The 17713-nt window shown below is 46.4% G+C and overlaps 1 protein-coding gene across 2 annotated transcripts; it reads right to left on the bottom strand.

Annotated features, from left to right (window-relative positions):
- Positions 1 to 2505: 2505 nt before the first annotated feature.
- Positions 2506 to 17508, bottom strand: SIRT2 (sirtuin 2). 2 transcript variants are annotated; one of them, XM_028742083.2, is made up of 17 exons: positions 17373 to 17390; positions 17180 to 17253; positions 12944 to 13070; positions 12392 to 12437; positions 11325 to 11441; positions 10802 to 10843; positions 9143 to 9249; positions 8982 to 9038; positions 7528 to 7596; positions 6867 to 6996; positions 6398 to 6457; positions 6119 to 6174; positions 4906 to 4982; positions 4756 to 4807; positions 4182 to 4249; positions 3468 to 3534; positions 2506 to 3309 (listed from the first exon to the last, which is right to left on the bottom strand). In XM_028742083.2, coding segments are annotated over exons 4-17 (1047 nt in total). In that variant the 5' UTR covers positions 12393 to 12437; positions 12944 to 13070; positions 17180 to 17253; positions 17373 to 17390; the 3' UTR covers positions 2506 to 3165. The 2 variants fall into 2 exon arrangements, with proteins under 2 accessions (XP_028597916.2, XP_028597915.2); XM_028742082.2 differs by lacking the exon at positions 12944 to 13070 and having other exon boundaries at positions 17373 to 17508.
- Positions 17509 to 17713: the final 205 nt, after the last annotated feature.

Raw genomic sequence — 17713 nt, 5'->3', positions numbered from 1 at the left:
AAAACTATACAAGGGAGCAGGTTTAATTAAGAACATGAAAAGCCTGAAACACATACAGGAATCTGCTGGGCAGAGGATAGTTCCCGACTTTTCTACAAGCACACCTGAGAAAGATACCTTCCATTTGTTCCCCCACCCAAGCAGAGGTGCTTGAAAACCTCTGGCAGAAGAGAACAGAGCAAGGGGCAAGCAACCTTGGGGTGCTTAGCTTCTGGTTGGCATCCGTTTGCCTCGGGAGACAAAGGAAGAGTGCACCTTTGGGGGTGAAGTCAAACTGCCGGAGTTACAGCGCCTGCTGTGGCTGTAGAGACTGATGCAGGAGAGACATGTTTTCTTGCAGCTGGGGCAGACGAAGGCGTCCGGTTGTGCTGCCGCCTATGTATCATGGCATTTCTTCATTCTGCGCTCTCTCCCAGCAGTCATTCCTCCTCCGGTCACTGCTATGGATGCACAACCTGACTGCCTCCAGGCACTGCAAGATTCCCACATGGCGAGGTCAATGTTGCCAGCCTTCACGTCATGTTGGCAGACATCTTTGTAATGCCCAGTTGGTCTGCTGATGGGCTCGGTTGCTGGAAGACAGAGCACCTCCTGCCATCTTCCATTCTGTAGATATGACCAAGCCAGCCTAGACATCGCTGTAGGGTTTGTAAATGTGCGTGGATTCCCATGAGATCAGAAAAAATCAGGGACTACAATGCTGAGAACAAGGTATTGGAAGTTCTAATCGATTCCTTAAATGTTTTGGAAGGAGAGTAGTTGAAGGGCTGCCACCTCCCACCTGAACCTGCCAGCCCACCTGCCGTCAACGTCAGATGCCCTGCTCAGTTCCCCACCACCTTTGCAGGTACCGCAGTTGATTGGAAACACAGGACTGGACCCTTTCAGCGTTGCAACACCTGGACTCCGCAAGTCTCTCCCCAGAGGGGTTCCCATGAGCCGCAAACATAGTTGTTCCTAAGCTCCTTTTATTGTGGCAGTTTCGTCTATACTGAATGATTCTAAACACACACACACACCCTTGTGTTGCTTTGTGCCAACTCTCATTTTAATGGCTTCATTGGGTGGTCTTACTCTGATATGCTACTGTCTTTGTTGCTCAATTTAGGATTTCAAATGTAAGCCCACTTGGATCTTCTTGCAAATAAATCACAGATGTCTTTCATGGAGGATCTCTCGTGGATCCTCAACCCTGCAAGGATGCTGCCACCTTCACTGTAGGGGGAGCTATTTAATCAGGGATACATCTCCACCCATGGGACATGGGTGGCACTGTGGTCTAAACCACTGAGCCTCTTGGGCTTGCCGATCAGAAGGTCGGCGGTTCGAATCCCCGCGACAGAGTGAGCTCCCGTTCCTCGGTCCCTGCTCCTGCCAACCTAGCAGTCTGAAAGCACGTCAAAGTGCAAGTAGATAAATAGGTACCACTCCGGCTGGAAGGTGAATGGGGTTTCCGTGCGCTGCTCTGGTTCACCAGAAGCGGCTTAGTTATGCTGGCCACGTGACCAGGAAGCTGTAGGCCGGCTCCCTCGGCCAGTAAAGCGAGATGAGCGCCGCAACCCCAGAGTCGGCCACAACTAATGGACCTAATGGTCAGGGGTCCCTTTACCTTTAATCTCCACCCAGAAAGGATTTATGAAGCTGCAGCATAGCACAAGGCATCTGACAATGGAAGTAGCCTCTGGCTCATTCATCACCTCATTGCAAGTCCTGCAAACCCTGCTCCCTGCCTTGCCTGGCCTATTCCCACCTGGCCTGGGAGGGCAGAGGTCCTGACTGACTCCAGCCACAAAAGCTGCTGCTTTTGCTGCTCACGATGCCTAGAGGCTGTCAGGGTGGAGCCTGTCAGGGGTTACTGCTGGGACCAAGGTTTTGTTTTCGAAATGAATCATTTTTGCCGTTATCTGGATTATGTTATTGAATTTTTATTGCTGGACCTTATTAAGAATTGCCGCTGTAATACTACTGTATATTTACTAACACAAGGTGTATTCATTAGCTTATTGTTTGTGACTATCTAAATTTTGTTATGTCCCGTAACTAAGCAAATTGTGTAAACCTTCTGGTGTGGTGAGTCTCCTGGAGTATGGTCTTCTATGGAAAGGTGGCATACAAATAAACAGTGATAATGGGGTCTATGCCAATATGCTCCTTTGTTACTATCTGTGCCAAGGCTGTCCAGTAGGAAAAGGGAATTTTCTCCATAAGGAATACTGGAAACTCAAGCATCTTTTGGAAATCATGGGATGGCTTCTCGGGTCCTGTAAAGGGCTAAGGTGGTTTTTTTAACATCACCCAGACATTATCTTATTTTAATCCAATTTTAAATGGGCAATTTAATATTTGCTTTTTAATCTGCTGAGACCTACTCAGATTTTCTTTTGGAAAGGTTATATAATAAAAAGCAAACCAAAGACACTGACAATCCAACAGCCCAACCAGAAAAGGCCCTGCATGGGAGGAACTGCTTGAAGGAGCAGAGCAAAGAGACACAATATCCTGTCCTTAGATCAAGGTGCTTGAATTTAATTGCCACTTATAATAGCTTAATGCAAAACAATCAAGGCAAAAGCTTAAAAGTACTCTTGCAAAATTGCAACCTTCCAAAGGTCAAGAGGGTTATCAGATAACCCCCTCGGGACAAACCACTCTCCCCAACTGCCTTTCTTGGCCACGCTGGTGCCAAAGAAAAATCTGTTCTCCAGGAAAAAGAGCGAGAGGGCATAATTAAGACCAAGGCTGGTTTCGTTCATCACTCCCTCCATTGGCCTTCAGACATAGCACAGGTTAGTTGGAAGTTAATAAATGAAACAGAAGCATAAATGAATGGAACTCAACCCCAAAGAAATATTAATATTGCTAATTCAAAAATCCACCTTCTCGCTCATGATTCCAGCAATTTAGGGCTTCAATCAAACACCCCCAAAGTCAGCAGAAAGACTTTGTGCGTTGCTACCTGGGCATCTCCTCGCTTCCAATCCACAACCCAGCTTGGATTCCCCACTTCATTATCTCCCAATAATATTTCTGTTGATCCCGGGCTTCCACATTCCTTACAGAAGTCAAGACAGGCAAGTCAACAAGCCACAAGGATCACTCAGCCTGTGGCCACGTTGATTTTTAATTCCTCCACAGCAAACGTCCCTCCTGTCCTGTCAAGCCTCTTCACTCTTTGCTGTCAGGAGGCTTTTCCTTCTTTGGGGATAGCTTTTCCTTCTGCTCCTTGGTTAGAGGGTGGGAGGCACTCGCCCCGCCTGACTTGGCATCTATGGCAGCGTGCTCCTTCTTCACCAGTTCCTCCAGCTCCGTCTGAAAGAAAAGAAATCAAGCTAGGAATCACACCAAGAGACAAGGTAGAATGGAGCCGCTGTAAGGATGGCAAGTCTAGGTAGGAGACGAGACAAAACCCAAATGCAACCTGTTTGATCTGGGCTGCGCGCCCAGTGGTCCCTTAACAGGATAGGTACCTTCCATCCCAGCAGCTCGGCCAAAGCCAGGCAGCCCTCGTCACAGTCTCCAAGCCAGGCAACATCCCTACAAGAGAAGATGGGAGGCCCCCCACAAAAGAATTATGCTTTAGTGAACAACATACAGTGCTCTCTAAACACTCAAAACAATTCACGTACATTCTTTCGGGGTTCCTTGCAAGGTCAGTGTTATCATCCCAAAATTACAGATGGAAGGGAAGAAGAAGAAGAGGAGGAGGTTGGATTTGATATCCCACTTTATCACTACCCAAAGGAGTCTCAAAGCGGCTAACATTCTCCTTTCCCTTCCTCCCCCACAACAAACACTCTGTGAGGTGAGTGGGGCTGAGAGACTTCAGAGAAGTGTGACTAGCCCAAGGTCACCCAGCAGCTGCATGTGGAGAAGCGGAGACGCGAACCCGGTTCCCCAGATTACGAGACTACCGCTCTTAACCACTGCACCACACTGGCTCTCACTGGGAAGGAGTCAAAGAGAGAGTGGTCACCATCTGTGCTTCTAGGCTACTGTACTCACTCACAAAGCGTTAACAGTGCAGATTCAAGAGAGGTACAACCCAGACACCATGTCCTCTTGCCCAAGAGCCTCCACTTTACTAACTGCTCTGTTCTGAGCAACACCCCGGGCCCCCACCATCCAGTGGTAGCATCACTGGCTCAGCTTCTGTTCCCAGCCCAGTCCCAAAGGTCACGTGCCTGTATGCCTTCTCTGATTCAAAGTCCATTCCACAGCCGTAGCCCATCAGGGACATGAAAGGATCACTCTGCAAAGAGACAGAAAGCATAAAAAGAGTCTCTCAATGGCTCCAAGATGGTACCTATCACTGGGAGGGAATGACGGTTTCATGGATTCTTCACTGTCCTTATCAGTATCATCACACTGATTAAGTCTTAAGGTCAACTGTCTTCACGGAAGGCTCCAATTCTGCCCCTATATATCACTTGCTCAAGAGACTAAGTTGTTGTTGATATCTTGGGCAAGTTTTTGTGCAACTGTAAACAAGGTCCCCATTAGCACTCAACTATGAAAATAACCATTACTGGAAACTGGATTTGCACAGAGAGTTGATGTCATTAAAACCACAGCCTCTAAACCTTTCTTGCGTGTCCCACCATTCCTAATGAGAGAAGAGTAGAAGTTGGTGTCAGGAAAATGTTCTCCCTGCTGCAATTACAGTAGCAAAAGCAATTACTTCCGGTACCTGAGAAGCTTTTCAACCCAGAATACCAAATTGCAGAGGGCCATAGTCTGTACCACACCTGATCTTACCTCTCCAGTCTTCTCCTTATTGATCAGGAGCCGCGGTGTGTTTGTTGGTACCCTTGAAAGGAGAAAGGACAAAATGGCTATGGTAGTGTTGCTTTAACAAGCAATAGTCACCCCTCAGCCACAGTGCCTACATGGCAGAAGTTCACCTACCTGCTGACGAGAGAGGCAAAGGGCTGGACCTGCAGGGAGGTGCCCATGATAATAAGCAAGTCCACGTTACGGAAATCCTGCAAGCAGGAGGGAAGGAGAGGGGGGCTGCTGTGAAGGATTGTGAGCACCACAGAAATACCGCCGCAGGCTCCCTAGCCATGTTTCAGTACCTCCCCTCTCCTCTCCAAAACCACAAGGAGGCTATTTGTACCCTTTGGGTGCATCGCCCTGAACCCAGTTATCATCTACTTGCTGGGCTAGACAAGCCACACGATTCAAACATAGTTACATTCATTACAGCTCACGGGAGAACTCTGTGGTTCAAAGCCCATGAGGGTGGAGGCAATTGCAGCTCTTCAGCAGAGAAGAAAACCACAGACTCCTGGAATGCATGAGCATTAAATGCTGGCGTGCTGCACACAGAGTGATTTCTGGCCACAAACTGAAGTGTGCTGAGCTAACAAGCCCACAGCGAACAATGTAAGAGTTGGTTATAACCTATTTACAGGGCTGCTCTGAATGCATTAATTCCTCACAAGCTTCTTTGGTGCAGGGTTTTCCTTAACCCCCTCCACGAAGACTTCTCTTTCATACCTATTTATAGCCCAATCTGCTGTTTCCATTTTCCCTACCCCTTGATAAATCTTTTACTAATCCCAGCCATCTAGAATGATATAGTAGGCCTGTCATAGCATTACACAGCCTACAGATTTGGCTCTGTGACAGCATCACTGAGATCCAGCTGAGAGCAAGGAGGACGCTTCCTGGGGTAGTCACTAAGGGGACTCCAACCACTGAGATCACTGACTCTCCTCTCACTCCAAAGTGACTGAGCAGGTGACTTTGCACCTCTAAGCACAGCTCTCTGCTGCAGGCCTCCCCCATGCAAATTATGGAGGGCACAGTTCTGAAGCTACTCTGCACATTCACAAGGTGCGCTGTGCTCCCATTTCTGGTCAACACTTACAAAAAGAAAAATCCACATGTTCCCTCTTTACATAAACCCTGGGAGGCTTACAATATAGTAAACTGACATAACCCAATCAAAATACATTTTAAAAGCTGCAAAATTTACCACCGATTCAATATCTAGTGCATTTGTGCAAATTTCAGCATTTAACATAAGGATCCAGAGGTCATGGGGCTTTGCAGATCTGTGAATATGGGGCTACAAGAATCCTGACTCTGAGGGAAAAGCAACCAGGACACTTACTGACTGCATCAGAGAGAAGAAACGAGAGGGCAAGTTCTCCCCAAAGAACACGATATCTGAGTAGAGAAGGGGGGAAAGTCAGTACTGCATGAGTGGAGAGATTCTGTGAGAGACTGGACTGCAGCTCCTTGATAATCTGTTTTCATTAGAAACAAAAAACAGCTGCAGCAAAATTCTAACCCCTCTGCCCTTGTGTTTGAATCAAATCTACAACAAAGGATTTTGAGATGTGTTGCGGGGAGGGGACTTGGGGTGGGACCTTTCAGAAGATAAGCTCACCTGGCTTCACAACACTTTGACATTTCTCACACTTTGGAATGAGAGATGAGAAGATCTTTTCTGAAAGGAAACAGACAAGAGGTCTGGAACGCTAGAAAATGTAACGGGCAGTAAGCCCATTTTCTGACACACCCACACTTGCCTCCTTACTGGGCAAACAAGCAGCTACTCTTTTATACCTTGGGTAACCGAGTTGGCACGCTGAAATCCCAGGCAGTGGTGGCTCCTTCAGCAGAGGCATTCACACAGTATGGAAACCACGGTTATCTCACCACCAAGAGGTGGCAACCTATCACACGTTGCTTCCTCTCTACCAAAAGGTTTCAAAGTCACGTCCAAGAGATTCGGCAGGATTTCCCCAAAGGAAGTTCTCTTTCTATTGTATACCCCTTCAGTCCTCCCTCTAGGACCCCATGATTGCCCTCCCTCCACCCCCTGCAACACACGCACACACACTATGGAGCATCACCTTTCATCCACTCCAGGGTGTATGCCTTTTTGCAGCCGGAATGGATGCAGTGGGAAGTGAAGAAGGTGCCGTGAGCTTCCACGAGGTCATCCTGATCCAGGCCAGCCACCCGCTCCAAGGTGTCTATGTTCTGAGAAGGACAGAGAAAGTGTCCAGGACAAGTGAGCGGGAGAAATTCTCTAAGCCCAAATGGCTGCCCACATAAGAGCGAAAGCTGACTAGCGGCAGCAAGCAACAAGGAGCACAATTCTAAGAGATGCTCCACATGTGTCAAAGGCTCCTGCTCTGTAATAGGGCAAAGAACTGCAATGCCCATGGGAACAGAGGTCAAACTACTGACTGAGGCAGGTGGTTCTGGCATTGGGGCTGCATATCCTTCCTGCTGAAGCATTTTTACTATTTGTATGCCATGCAATGAAGAAAGAACCAGGAAAGGCTAAAGGGCTAGTGGTCAGCTCTGCTTCCACTGAGTTCTGGGATGCTGACCTCCAGTCTTCCCTCTTATCCATCTAGAGTGACTTCTGGAAGCAAGGTTGGCTTGCAGAGCAATACCACCAGGCTCACCAGATGTTTCCAACATTTTAAAATAAAAAACCCTAAGTCCTCTAGGCTGAAAGATTCACTTACCCTCTTTTGTGATCCACAAGAAGGTTTTACCCACCTGTGTGTAGCAGCGCAACAGCATCCCTTTCTCCTTCAGGAGGCGCATGAAGTAGTGGCAGACCGTGGGCTGAAAAAGAGCAGAGCCCCAGGCTAAGCCACTATTCTTGGAAACAGGTGTGGTAGGCGGGGGTTTACTGGAACTCAAGGAACAGGGCTGGCAACAGGGTAGGCATTGCTGGGCACTCCTGCAAGGGCCACACTGCTACTCTCGGGAGCTTCCTGGTCCTGATGCTCCTGCTCTTTCCTGCTGCTGCCTATTTGCATGCAATTAGCATTTTATTATTTTATTAGCCTCAAACAGAACCAGGGCCTTTTCAACACTGGCTCCGGCCTGGTGGAATACTCTGTCTCGTGAGACCAGGGCCCTGCAGGATCGGATTTCTTTCTGCAGGTCCTGTAAGACAGAGTTGTTCCGCCTGGCCTTTGGCTTGGAATCAACTTGATCCCCTTCCCATCTTTCCTTTCTCCTTCTGTGATGGAACTCCTATTTGGGGACTTCCTTGGCTTTTTTCTGGCCCACGTAGGACCCGTCTGGATAGTTGGCCTTGGTGAAGATTTGACGTTTTCATCCCCAAAAAGTTTTTGATTTGAGTTTCTACTGAAATGAGGCTGCATTTTAATGTTGTATTTTAATCTTGTTTTTAAGCTGTATTTTAATCAATTGTTTTATACCTGGTGTTAGTCGCCCTGAGCCCGGTCTTGTCTGGGGAGGGTGGGGTATAAATAAAATGTATTTATTATTATTATTAGAGAAAGCAAATGGGGCAGCATTCTTCACTTCCCCTGTGCTATCCCTATGAGGCCCAGAGGTTATGGGCAAATGGGCAGCAGTGCCTTATAGAGGTAGGGGTGTGGGGGCTCAGAGAGAGGGGTCCTCCACTCCCCAAACCAAGATCTAGTACTGCAAAGCAGGGAACAAGGATTAATCAGAGAGTGGCAATAGAGACCCGAAATTCCAGGCCTCTTCCCACCCACAGGAGCCCTCTTCTGGATTCAAGATCCACATCCCCTCAACTCATTTGAACTGGGAAGAAAACCCTGGAGAAATCCAGCTCCCATCTTGCTCCACAAACCAGAGCTGCAAACAGGTATACATGGCTTTGATACAAAGCTGCCTTGTACATATGCTGTGCTGAAAATGAGGAGGAGACATATAGCTTTCCCTTCTATAAATCCATGGCACCAAGTCCAAAAGAAGTGAACACTTCCCTCAACAGTTAAAAGGGAATTGCTGAAAAAAATCAAAATGTCTCAAACATCCCAAGAGACTTTAAAACATCAAGAAAATCCACAAACAAGTTAGAAGTTACAGTCCTGGCTGAAATCTGGGGACAGAACCTGGGAGTCCTGACCTCCCTAACCCCAAACCCTCCCAAAACATATGATATCCAATCCCCTCTCCCTGAGCCATGTTTTAACTCTAAATTAGGGACAATGCAAAAGAAAGCTTACCTTGAACTGCCCTGGGTACAGTTCTCGGGCCAAGGCAAAGAATGGCTCCGGATGTTGCTAAATCAAGGCAGAGAAACACAATCAGTCGCACAAAGAGAAAACAATAAAACATGGTGTTTTCAGCTGATGCCAGCTTGCGGGCAGATGACTAAGTGTGGTACCTTGAAATAGCTGATCTCAAAGATGGCTTCAGGGTACGGCAGGTTGTACTGCTGCAAGTTGGCGTAGAGCCCCGTGCCTGGTGAGCGGAAATCAGGTATCCCTGCAGCTGAGAGGCACAATGTCGCTTTGTTAAGAAATTCAGTAGTTGGGAAATCCTACCAGAGACTTGCCCAACCCCCCGGCCCCTGGTTAAGATTCATCCGATGTGCGCATGTATTGACACCAGCGTTATTTAAGCTGGGAAGTGTGTTTGCTGCTCTATTTGGTTTCAACCCCAGTACAACAGAAGAATGGAAGAAGAAACTATGGGTAGTTCAGTTGTTAGAGCAAGAGACTCTTAATCTTGGGGCTGTGAGTTTGAGCCTCAAATTGGGCAGAAGATTTTTTGCACTGCAGAGGTTTGGCCCTCGGGGTCCCTTCCAACCCTATGATTCAAACAGAGAACACAAGAAGAGCGCTGCTAGATCAGTCCAGCTTAACCACAGAGTATGACCTAAGCCAGTTATTTTGAAAAAATCACCCTGAAGGACACTTTCTACATTGACTTGTCTGTCAGGAAAATTCCTTGTGTTACAGCGGGTTCTGAGACAGGTTTCAATGTGTGCGCATCTCACAGGAGACAATCAACAGACCTGTTGGGTTTTAGCATTGCGCTTGAATACACCCGATTCTTCCCTGGTAGGTGCACATTGGCGGGGAAGATCAGGAAACTGCTTGGAAGGCTTTTTAAGAAGGCAGCTTAAAAAGAGGCCAGACTGGTCACAAACAATATTTCAGGCGAGGGAGATCTGTATCAAGTGCTGATCCAATTTAATAGACTTGGTTATCGATAATGGGTAATGATTCCTTGACATCAGACAAATAGCTTTAGCCACCCTAAATACTACAGAGTTCTAAAATACAGTGGTGCCTCGCAAGACAAAATTAATCTGTTCCGTGAGTCTCTTCGTCTAGCGGTTTTTTTGTCTTGCGAAGCAACCCTATTAGCGGCTTAGCGCTATTAGCGGCTTAGCAGCTATTAAAGGCTTAGCGGCTTAGCGGCTAAAAGGCTATTAGCAGCTTAGAAAAAGGGGGGGGGGAGCGGGAAAAAATCGCAAGACTCGGAAGATGTTTTCGTCATAGGGAAAATCGTCTTGCGAAGCAACTCAAAAACGGAAAACCCTTTCGTCTAGCAGGTTTTTCGTCTTGCGAGGCATTCGTCTTGCGGGGCACCACTGTATACGCATGCTAGGTGTGCAGTCTTTAGCTACTTTAGGAGTCATGGCTCAGTGGCAGAACGCATGATATGCATGCAGAATCTTTCAGATCCAATCACATCTCTTAGTTTATAAAACAAATCTCTGCTGGCAGGACAGGAAAAGACCTTTGCTTAAGACCTTGGATAGCTGGTACTAGGCTGCCAGTGAACCAACAGACTCAGCAGAAGGCAACTCATTCTACGCTGACCCTCATCTCTGGAAAGACAGATGAACATTTCAATTTAAGAAGTGTCAGAGACCCCATAGGTGGGATTATATATCACTGTTGTGACTAGAGGCCTCTGACACATACACACATTACATGCTGGCCAGAAACGCAGCCTGCTCTATTCCTTCCTTTTGACACAACCAAAAATAATAAAAGAAGCGCAAGCTCGAAAAAGCCCTTGTGAAACTCACCAGTTGAGATTCCTGCTCCCACCATACATACTACCTTCTTGCCTACAACAAAAAAAGGAAGCGCTTTTTAAATCTCCATTGTTTTGATGATAACAGTCTCACGCCTACCCCCAGCCCTGTAGCAACACTGTGGGCTCCTACTTTTGGTCTTTATTTGTTTCAACTGGTTTACGCCAGTTGTGGATGCTTTAGCTGAGATTCCTGCATTGCAGGGGGTTGGATTAAATGACCCTTCAGGTCTTTTCCAACTGTACAATTCTATGATTTTATCTGTAAGCCACCTTGAGTCAGGGAAAGGATGGGGTATAAAGAAATATATAAAAATTCTTAGTCTCTCTAGAAATAAAAAAAAGCTGAGCTTTGGCCCAGATTAATTTTCTAAAAGTAAGAGGTCTGTTTCAGCTTTATCTTAGCACTGCTTCATCTCAGTGTTTTTGGGTGGCTTGGCAAAGGGCGTTAAACCAAGAGGCTGCCAGAATTCCACCCAGGTCCAAGCCCACCTGAAAACGGAGTGCTAGCTTACATTTTTCAGACAGCATGAACCTGCTCACACCATCCAGCGTCAGCTCATCCAGAACCTTCTCAGGCTTCTCACTGCCTAAGCCCAGTGTTCGGGACAAGAGGTTTCGTAGAAAATCCACTGGCAAGAGAAAGAGAGAGAGATCCATAAAGTTAGACACAATGAATCTCAAATGTCCAGAACCTCTGGACTATATTATGAGATCTTGCCTGCAGAAAAGTTTGTGATGCTCAAAAGCCTGCTATTATGCACTGCTAATGATCTGCAGTCAAAACTAAAACTTTCATTACAACGGAAAGAGATAGTAGGAATCTGAGGGGCATGGGGAAAGACCTGTGTTAGAAGCTGGTTCTTCCCAATAACTGCTTCATTTTTCAACACAAAAGATCAATAATGGATGTGAGACTGCAGCTTCCCCACCCAGAGACTGACAAAAACATTTTGGCAACAAAGACAACATTTTAAAAGTAGTAAAAAGAGTAAACAAAATGGACCAACTTGCTGCCCAAGGTTGCTCAATGATTGCTTAATCATACGGTCAGCCCCACACCTTTCTGGAAAAAAACTTTTAAATACAGAAGGGTTTTAAGGAACTTGAAAGGGTCTCCTTGGTAGCTGATTTAACTCATGAGTTATCAGATATGGGAAGGAAGGCGCACTGCTAACCTGATGGCTGAAATTCCAAGTGCCTAACCCTAACCCTAAAAATACATTGCTTCCAGTCTGCAACTATAGTCAAAAGAATGAACCACTGGCTGCTCTGAAGGAAAAACTCATTTACTTAAGTAAAAATAGATATTACAGCACAACCCTGGCCAGGTCTACTCAGATGTAAGTGCTACTGAAGTCAATGGGGCTTACTCCCAGATAAGTAGGGTTAGAATGGCATCCTTAGCCAGAAAGTTACACAAGTCAAGGTGAGATAATGACAGTACATTTTCAAATTTATGCAGGTATCCGTGGCCTTTATTTTGTATACAGTACGTTGTGGTTGACTGCATCACTGATGTAAACTTCCACCCCCACAGGCCCAAACCCATACGTAGAAGCCCCTCAAATGGGACACCTACTTTCAGTTTCACCAGAAGCTCCGGCTTCGTTATCAGAATCTGAATCCTGTATAAAAAAAATAGGAAGGAAAGGTGAATTAAGTTGGAAAATGTTGTTCCTAAGCTACTGAGAAGTTTGTTTTATTGTTTAACCTAAATCTACCATTGCATAACTGAACCTCACTACCTATTGCTCCTCCATGGCAATTAACAGTTCACTTGCTCATTTCTTTCCGACATATGAAATCTCTTCACCATGGATCTACAGAGAACACAGTGGCCATAGCCACCTAACAGTAATTAAAATTCCGAAAGGTGAAATTATGAGGACTTATCCACGCCTGCCTTTCCTCCAATCTTTCCAGGCATGATCCTCTGTGCTTTAAATCTCTGGGTCCAAGTGCTTTCTTTTTTCTTTTTCGCTCTGGAGCTTTCCCCGTGAAAACCCACTCTTTAAAGCTGAATCAGACCAAACAGTGACCTGCTGGAAACCCCAACTGATGTTTGCTCCGACCGAGCGCTGAAGAGAGGGCTTGGAACGGTCTCCCTCGGGGAGGATGTGGATTCTCCTACCTTGGAGGTTTTTAAGCAGAGGTTGGGTGGCCATCTGCCATGGATGCTTTAGCTGAGATTCCTGCATTGCAGGGGGTTGGACAAGATGACCCTTGGTGATACCATCCAGCTCTTACGATTCCTTCTCCTACAATGTCATATATTAAATTTACAAACCAGTTGTTCCTTCTTGGGATCTCTAACAGTCGAGGCATAACCCATCTGCGCTACGTAATTCTTAAAATGTGAATCAAATAACACAGAAAGTGTTGTGCTGGATCAAACCAAGTTCTTTCTTAGGGAAGTTTGTTTAGGGAAGTTTTTAATGTTCGATGTTTTATCGTGTTTTTAGTATTCTGTTGGGAGCCGCCCAGAGTGGCCGGTCCCATCAACTGCTCACCAGCTCACCATTGGCCCAGCTGTGGGAAAAGGCCTCCCTTGCACGACCCTAGACGACCCTTCCTTTTTTTTTTAAAAAAAAGTGTTTATTAATTTTCCAAGAAGAACATCCAATTAACATATCAAATCAAATCCAATAAAAATAATAATAATAAAGTCCAATTGTCTTCCAAATAGTAATCTTAATTTTTTTACTTCCTACGGTCTGAATTCCAAAGCGTTTTCCACATCATAGTCCTATGTCTTATGTTTTCGTAATTCCAAATCATGATTTTATCCTCCACATTAGTCTCTGGCTCTGTGACCCTCAATCATGTCAGAAGATGACCCTTCCAACTCTACGATTCTACTGTATGAGTAATAATAATAATAATAATAAGTTTATTATTTATACCCCCCACACCCATCTGGCTGGGTTTCCCTAGCCAGTCTGGGCCATAGTGAAGGAGGTGAGGACAGGTGCCCCACCTAGGCCTGAAGTCACCTAGGCCTCAAAACTGTCCAAAATTCCTTTTCTGTCTTCTAAAAATCCACAGCTAAAGTTTTCCTCTGCTTTCTCACAAGATGCTGTGTCAAAGGCAAATTGTTACTTTTATCAGCACGAGAAGGCTTCAAAAAGCGAATGAATAGGCTCTGTTCAAAGCAAGCCTGAGAACTGACTTTTATCTCATTCAGTTGCAACATCTTGGACATGCAGAACCGCAAGGCTCCTCGACCCCCTTTCCTGGGAAGGGTGCCAAGAGTCCACAAGAGTCCCAAGACAGGAGCTTTCTGTTCATGCTCAGGGGAACTCATGAGGCAGGACTCTAGAGGAGGAGGAGAAAGGGGAGGGAACTGGAAGGGGAATATATACTCTGTGCACATGGCTGTGAACTCGTGCTTGTTTTGTGAATCTATCACACTTGCTCCTTCTACCAGTTCATGGATGGTAGAAATAAAGCTTTTTCTCTAAAACTATTCCTTGAGTGTCTGTTGACTCCCATTTTCCCCGTCCCGGGTGCAATACTTTTTCCCACCCGAGGGCAAAGCCTCATAAGGATACATCTTATTCCGAATAGGATTCCTCGCAAGAAAAGGGAAAAGTTGACAGCTATGTTCTGGGCGTAACCAAACGTCAAACATTTAAAAGCTTCCCCTGCAATGGGGCTGCCTTCGAATGCCTCCTGAGAAATGCGTGGTTCTTTTGATCAACTTGAAAGCGCAGAAAGAGAAAGGCGAAAAATAGACTTTGGTCAAGGCAGGAGGCTGCTTCTTGGGAGAAAAGCAATGACAAACCTAGACAGCATCTTAAAAAGCAGAGACATCACCTTGCCAACAAAGGTCTGTATAGTTAAAGCTATGGTTTTCCCGGTAGTGATGTATGGAAGGGAGAGCTGGACCATAAAGAAGGCTGACCGCCGAAGAATGGATGCTTTTGAATTATGGTGCTGGAGGAGACTCTTGAGAGTCCCATGGACTGCAAGAAGATCAAACCAATCCATTCTGCAGGAAATCAGCCCTGAGTGCTCACTGGAAGGACAGATCCTGAAGCTGAGGCTCCAATTCTTTGGCCACCTCATGAGAAGAGAAGACTCCCTGGAAAAGACCTTGATGCTGGGAAAGATGGAGGGCACAAGGAGAAGGGGACGGCAGAGGACGAGATGGTGGGACAGTGTTCTCGAAGCTACAAACATGAGTTTGACCAAACTGCGGGAGGAAGTGATGGCAGATGAAGTTGATGGACTATATGGAACTGGCGGAAATGACTGGCAGAATCCGAGACCAGGGAGAAGAGTCGGTGGAAGAAGACTGGAAAAAGTTTAAAGATTATTTACTGAAATACTGTAAAATTAATGAATGTTAGAAGACTGTTGGAATAAAGCTACATGGCTTTAGTAGAAGTATTATAAGGAATTAAGTATAAATAGATTAATAGAATATTAAAGGAAAAAATAAGGTTAGAAGGTGTTAAGATAATTATAGGATAGAAAACAGAGGAAGATGGAAAGGAATTGCTGAAACAATTAACAGAAGTGGAATACAAAAAGGGGTGTGTGAGGAGGTCGTTGAAATAAGTGAATGAAAGATAAGATATTGAAATTGTTTGATGTGTTTTAAACTGTTTTTGTTTTGTTTTCTTGATGTGTAAGTGTTATGTAGTGTCTTTGTATTCTATTGTATTGTTCTTTTCTTTTCTTTTGCAGTGTTTTCTTTTGTAGTTTTTAAATTGTTGGAAAAGTAATAAATATTATTTTCAAAAAGAAGAAGGAAAAAGCAAACTGCGGGAGGCAGTGGAAGACAGGAGTGCCTGGCGTGCTCTGGTCCAGGGGGTCACGAAGAGTTAGACATGACTAAACAACAACAAGAAGAAGATTGGAGAAGATCAGTCTACATCCCAATCCCAAAGAAGGGAAGTGCCAAAGAATGCTCCAACTACCGCACAATTGCACTTATTTCACACGCTAGCAAGGTTATGCTTAAAATTCTACAAGGCAGGCTTAAGCAGTATGTGGACCGAGAACTCCCAGAAGTGCAAGCTGGATTTAGAAGAGGCAGAGGAACCAGAGACCAAATTGCAAACATGCGCTGGATTATGGAGAAAGCTAGAGAGTTCCAGAAAGACATCTACTTCTGCTTCATTGACTATGCAAAAGCCTTTGACTGTGTCGACCACAGCAAACTATGGCAAGTTCTTAAAGAAATGGGAGTGCCTGATCACCTCATCTGTCTCCTGAGAAATCTCTATGTGGGACAAGAAGCTACAGTTAGAACTGGATATGGAACAACTGATTGGTTCAAAATTGGGAAAGGAGTACGACAAGGCTGTATATTGTCCCCCTGCTTATTTAACTTATATGCAGAATTCATCATGCGAAAGGCTGGGCTGGATGAATCCCAAGCCGGAATTAAGATCGCCGGAAGAAATATCAACAACCTCAGATATGCAGATGACACAACCTTGATGGCAGAAAGTGAGGAGGAATTAAAGAACCTCTTAATGAGGGTGAAAGAGGAGAGCGCAAAATATGGTCTGAAGCTCAACATCAAAAAAACGAAGATCATGGCCACTGGTCCCATCACCTCCTGGCAAATAGAAGGGGAAGAAATGGAGGCAGTGAGAGATTTTATTTTCTTGGGCTCCATGATCACTACAGATGGTAACAGCAGTCAGGAAATTAAAAGACGCCTGCTTCTTGGGAGAAGGGCAATGACAGGCCTAGATAGCATCTTAAAAAGCAGAGACATCACCTTACCAACAAAGGTCCGTATAGTTAAAGCCATGGTTTTCCCAGTAGTGATGTATGGAAGTGAGAGCTGGACCATAAAGAAGGCTGATCACTGAAGAATTGATGCTTTTGAATTATGGTGCTGGAGGAGACTCTTGAGAGTCCCACGGACTGCAAGAAGATCAAACACATCCATTCTGAAGGAAATCAGCCCTGAGTGCTCACTGGAAGGACAGATCCTGAAGCTGAGGCTCCATTCCTTTGGCCACCTCCGGAGAAGAGAAGACTCCCTGGAAAAGACCCTGATGTTGGGAAAGATGGAGGGCACAAGGAGAAGGGGGCGACAGAGGACGAGATGGTGGGACAGTGTTCTCGAAGCTACCAGCATGAGTTTGACCAAACTGCGGGAGGCAGTGGAAGACAGGAGTGCCTGGCGTGCTCTGGTCCAGGGGGTCACGAAGAGTCGGACACAACTAAACAACAACAAAGGCAGGAGGAAGGGGGGGGGAGGGGCAGAGGCTTTGCCTGTTGAACATCTGCCTGGCACGCCCGGGGGTTAGGGGTCAGACCAGACCTTCCCCCCCCCATGGGAGATACGCGAGAGGGACCCCCACCTCCCCCCCAATTCCCTTTTCCTTTGCCAGCTTCTCACCGACGAGGCAGGGCCCTTCTCGGCCTCGGCCTCTTCCTCGTCCTCCCCGGCGGCAGCGGAGGCGGCTCCGGGCTCTGTGACAGGAAAAGACACAACAAAGGGGGAGTGTGAGGAGGAGGAAGCGGAGGCGGCGGCGGTTACTTCAGCGGTGCGGGGCTCCGTCACCCCAACAACCCCCCTCACAACAGGCTACCTTCCCGGCTGTCCATGGAGCCGCTGTCGGGTCCCCTGACAGGAGAACTTCAACCCCCAGGAGGCACCGCGGCGCGGCAGCCAATCGCCAGCCAGGCTCCCAGCATGCACCGGGAAAGGCTGGTTGGTGTTGTTTTCAACCGTCGCCGCCGAGGAGCGAGAGGGGGGAATCCCGGCATGCCTTGCGGCGCCGGCGAGTCACGTTAAAAATGGGTCGCTGAGGGGGGGGGGAATTGCTTTTTTTTGCGTCTCCAAACTGCGTTTTTTTGCGTCTTCAAACTTCAAATAGCGTCCTTGTGTGAAGAATAGGTGGTTAAAAACAAAGGGGAGAAAGAGAAACTG

This window comes from Podarcis muralis, chromosome 7 (genome assembly GCF_964188315.1).
Source record: "Podarcis muralis chromosome 7, rPodMur119.hap1.1, whole genome shotgun sequence".
Classification (NCBI taxonomy): domain Eukaryota; kingdom Metazoa; phylum Chordata; class Lepidosauria; order Squamata; family Lacertidae; genus Podarcis; species Podarcis muralis.
This window is presented reverse-complemented; position numbering and strand designations above follow the sequence as displayed.

Bases quoted from the DNA above. Each gene is read 5' to 3' on its own strand.
- SIRT2 (XM_028742082.2), bottom strand. The intron at 6,997-7,527 runs GTGGGTAAAACC...TGTCCTTCTCAG, and splicing joins TGTTGCGCTGCTACACACAG to AACATAGACACCTTGGAGCG. The intron at 6,175-6,397 runs GTGAGCTTATCT...TTCTCTACTCAG, and splicing joins TCAAAGTGTTGTGAAGCCAG to ATATCGTGTTCTTTGGGGAG.